General features: G+C 47.9%; 1 protein-coding gene across 1 annotated transcript; it reads right to left on the bottom strand.

Moving 5' to 3' along the window:
* Nucleotides 1–863: 863 nt before the first annotated feature.
* On the bottom strand, nt 864–3748 carry LOC101640197 (disintegrin and metalloproteinase domain-containing protein 1a-like; the record flags this gene model as incomplete). Its single annotated transcript, XM_030887423.2, has 1 exon — nt 864–3748. A coding segment is annotated over one exon (2181 nt), but the record flags the coding sequence as incomplete, so codon positions are not given.
* Between the last annotated feature and the right edge of the window lie 7 nt (nt 3749–3755).

Below are 3755 nucleotides of genomic sequence, written 5' to 3'. Positions count from 1 at the left end.
GACAAAATAATAATTTATAAACTATCAAGTGTTCATGAGGGAGACGGGAGGGGCGAGGGAGGGGTAAAAGATGAGCTGATACCAAGGACTTAAGTGGAGAGCAAATGTTTTGAGAATGATGAGGGCAACGAATGTACAAATGTGCTTGACGCGACGGATGTATGGATTGTGACGAGTTATATGAGCCCCCAATAAAATTAAAAAATAACATTTTTTAAAAAGTAAGCTTATGGCCAGGAAAACCCTATCTGGACCATGTGTCAATTTCATTGCATAAGATTGTTTGGATGGTCAGATCATCCACATGGGAAACATTTATTAAGCACTTACAGTGTACTGGGACCACAGAGCCAAATAAAGTGCAAACCTGCCTCTCCATGAAGGCAGGAGCCAATTGCAGCAGAGACTGACGATGACCGTACACTGTAGCAGGTTCACAGTGGAGAGCAGCATCCATTTGTCAAGCTTTCATTCAAGTCCCTGAGGAAAAGCTACATTGTAGACTGCCGAGGCCGTGCCTGGTCCCTCCCTCTCACTTTGCGCACCTTAGGGCTCCTGGAGGCAGTGGAAGTGTCCATTCAGTCAGACCTGGGGAGACACTCAGGGTCCACCTCTTCCTAGCGCTGGACCCCTTTCGCCCCTTTGGCTTCCGTTTGCTCATGTACTAGATGGAGGACTGAGACAGGGCCTTGCAGGATGCAGTGAAGATAATGGGTATAAGTGGTAGCCATTTTGGACAGAATGAGTGACATTATCCTCCCTTTGTGCTGTCTTCTGTGAAAAAAAAACAAACACCTCCAATCTTTGTTATGTATATTTGGAGATGTTCCTTTCCACTGTCAACAGACAAAATATAACGTCAACAGAGAAACGGAGACACTGAAAGAGCCAAAGGTATGGAATGAGCACTTTGTGACCTGACATGTGGAAGGGCTTCTGTACCCCCTCCGCTGTGGTCCCATCTGACCCCTTTCAGAGTCTAAAAATAATGGAGATCCACCCAGAATGCTACACGCAGCTTTAAGTGATGTTTCATATGAAAATAGCCTTTAATGCACCGAAAAGCATCCCTATTTCAGGAAGAAAAACTGTCAGTGGTAATTAAGACAATCAGTCACATTACAAATGTCCCTCACACTGTGGGTGGTTGTGAATGGCATGAGTAGTCTTGTTGTAGGAAGGTCTAAATGCAGGCACATTTTACTATTCCAAGTGAAACAATGTACATTTGATTTGGCATTCTTTGAAAAACAGGTGGCTAAAAGGCTGGCCTTATTGAGATAAGACATTGATAGCAGTGAAGTAGAGAAGAATATAAGTAAAATGTTCATGAAATGTGAAAAAGCAGGGGGGAAGAGCCAGTATCTTTTATATATTCATTTATAAATGAATATATAACCAAATTATTATGAATATTTTAAATGGGGTCCCTCCTCACGTATATATTCTCCGTCAGAGCCAGTGGAACTATCAATTCCTACTTAACCTTGGCTTCACTGACCCTCCCTCCACCCTTTCCAGTGCAGCATCTTGGATGTTAAACCTGGCTGCCGTCTTCTCACGGCTATTACTCTGGTTCGGTTTCCATCACATGTTCATCTTCTGGTGCGGACTCTTCGGCCCTCTGTGGTTCTTCTTCAGGTGGGGCCCCTGGTGGTTCTTCAGGTGGGGCCTCTGGTGGAGTCACAGGTGTAGCCTCTGTTGGTTTCCCTTTACGACTTAAAAGAGTAAAAATAACTAGGCCTAAAAAGAATACGATGAGAAATACTGGTAGTATGAACACCAACTTGCCAAGGTCACCTCTCTGTTGGCTTCTCAAATGAGTGCTACCTTCACTTGATTGTTCAAAATTGAGCACATTAACAGGGCCACTGTCCACACTACCCCCCTCTCCTTGTCTTTTGCAGTCAGGAGGGGCAAAGCCAGGTTCACAGTGGCAGTGCCTTAAATTGTTGCACACACCTTTCCCATTACACATTGTAGCTGGCTCACAGTTATAGTTTAACACAGTGTGATCAACACAGGAATAATTCATACAGACTTTGTTTGGGGCACAGTACGTGCCAGGCTGCACATCTCCCTCATCAGGGATGTCAGTACTAGTGTAGGCATCCATGCTCCAGCACCAGTCATCTTTAAAGGGGATCTGAATGAGTGTGTGTTGGGGTTTGATTGATGGTATAACTACAACATCTGTACAAATAAGTTTCCCACAGAATATATCTTCATCGATGCACTTAATATAAACTGGGTCGGTATTAGTGGGGCGACCACAGTTTCCAAAACGGTTCCCTTTGCTGTTCATTAATTGGTAGCAGTCTTCTGACGCGGACCTTGCAGATATCCCATAGAGAGTCCTGCAGTGCTCATCAGGGTTCATACAACGACCCCTGTAGCAGTAGTTGATTCTCTGGCAAGGAGTGCCATCCTGTTTATACGTGTCTGCAGGGCATTCTCCTGAGTCACCATGACAGTATTCCGGAAGATCACACTCATCCTGAGCAGACCGGCAGATGTATCCCTTCCTTCTATGGAGACAGTCGGCACAGCAAAGTCTTCCGTTGCACTGAGCGCCGGGCTTCAGTCTACATGTTACATCACAACATGGGTTACTGTCACAGTTAGGACCACAGTCACACTCCTCAGAGGCCTCCCTCACACCGTTTCCACAGACGGCATTCCTACGTGTGCGGACTCTGTGCCTTGGCTTGTTAAATAGACACATCCCTTTGTGCTCGTGGAGAAACTGGTAGAAGGAGTAGGAGCTACAGTCGCTGAAGCCACTTTCTTTTGTGATATTTGCATGCATGAGACAGAAGTACTTCTCTTTGCAAATGCAGGCAGGATGGTCATGCTCAATACCCAGGTTGTGCCCCAGCTCGTGGACCATAAGAGCTGCAAACAGGAAGACATCCTCATGGTGGAAGGATGCAACAGCTGCCGCAAAACCACTGGAGCAGGCACCACTGAGATAGGCCTGTCCCATGATCTGCCCAGGATGGTGCCCAACGATCATGTGGGCAACATCATGCTTCACACGACCCAAGAGCTTCTGTCGTCTCCAGCTGTTGAAATTCCTCAGGGTCCCTTCCAAGTCCCCCGGGACCTCCATTAGGTCCCCCTCGTTCCAAATCTCCATCCCAGCCAGCACCACCTGTGTGTTTAGGGCCCTGGTGAAGCTGTTGGCCAGAGCGACAATGTCCATCACTCCCAGGACGGTCTCATGGACGTTACTGCCCCACATCTGGAAGCGCTGGTGGTTGACCACCACAAACATCTCCACATACTTGGTGTGGGACCACAAGGAGGACGGCGCCTGTAGCTTAGGTGGCTTCCTGCTGGTGGGCACCCCCAGGCCCTCAGCAGAGGGGACACTGCAGGACACTGGAGCGTGGGGTGCCATGGCGTGCAGCACATGTTCGAAACATTGTGAAGACTCCAGGGGCTCAATGCCATAGGAGCGCGCCCCCTTAATCAGGACCCCTTTGAGGCCGGAACAGGTGTTGACAGACACAAAAGAGCCCGGGGCTCCTTCTATGTAGCCTTCGTAGTGGCAGTCGTGGGAGACCAACGGGGTCTCTTGGCCCACGGTCCCATTATGGTAGCTGAAGACTGGGAAGTTACTCACAAAATAGTCTTTCTTCACCTTCAGATGAATCACCTGTTTCAGGCCCTGCATGTACAGCATATAGGAGGCCTCTCCCACGGAGTCTTCCCTTCCCTCAAGCGCCATCCTCTGGGGAATAACTATTTCA

This window comes from Echinops telfairi, unplaced genomic scaffold, assembly GCF_000313985.2.
Source record: "Echinops telfairi isolate 266 unplaced genomic scaffold, ASM31398v2 ScPeMD7_7412;HRSCAF=8450, whole genome shotgun sequence".
Taxonomy (NCBI): domain Eukaryota; kingdom Metazoa; phylum Chordata; class Mammalia; order Afrosoricida; family Tenrecidae; genus Echinops; species Echinops telfairi.
Note: the sequence above shows the minus strand (reverse complement) of the source record. Positions and strands in the feature narration are given on the sequence as shown.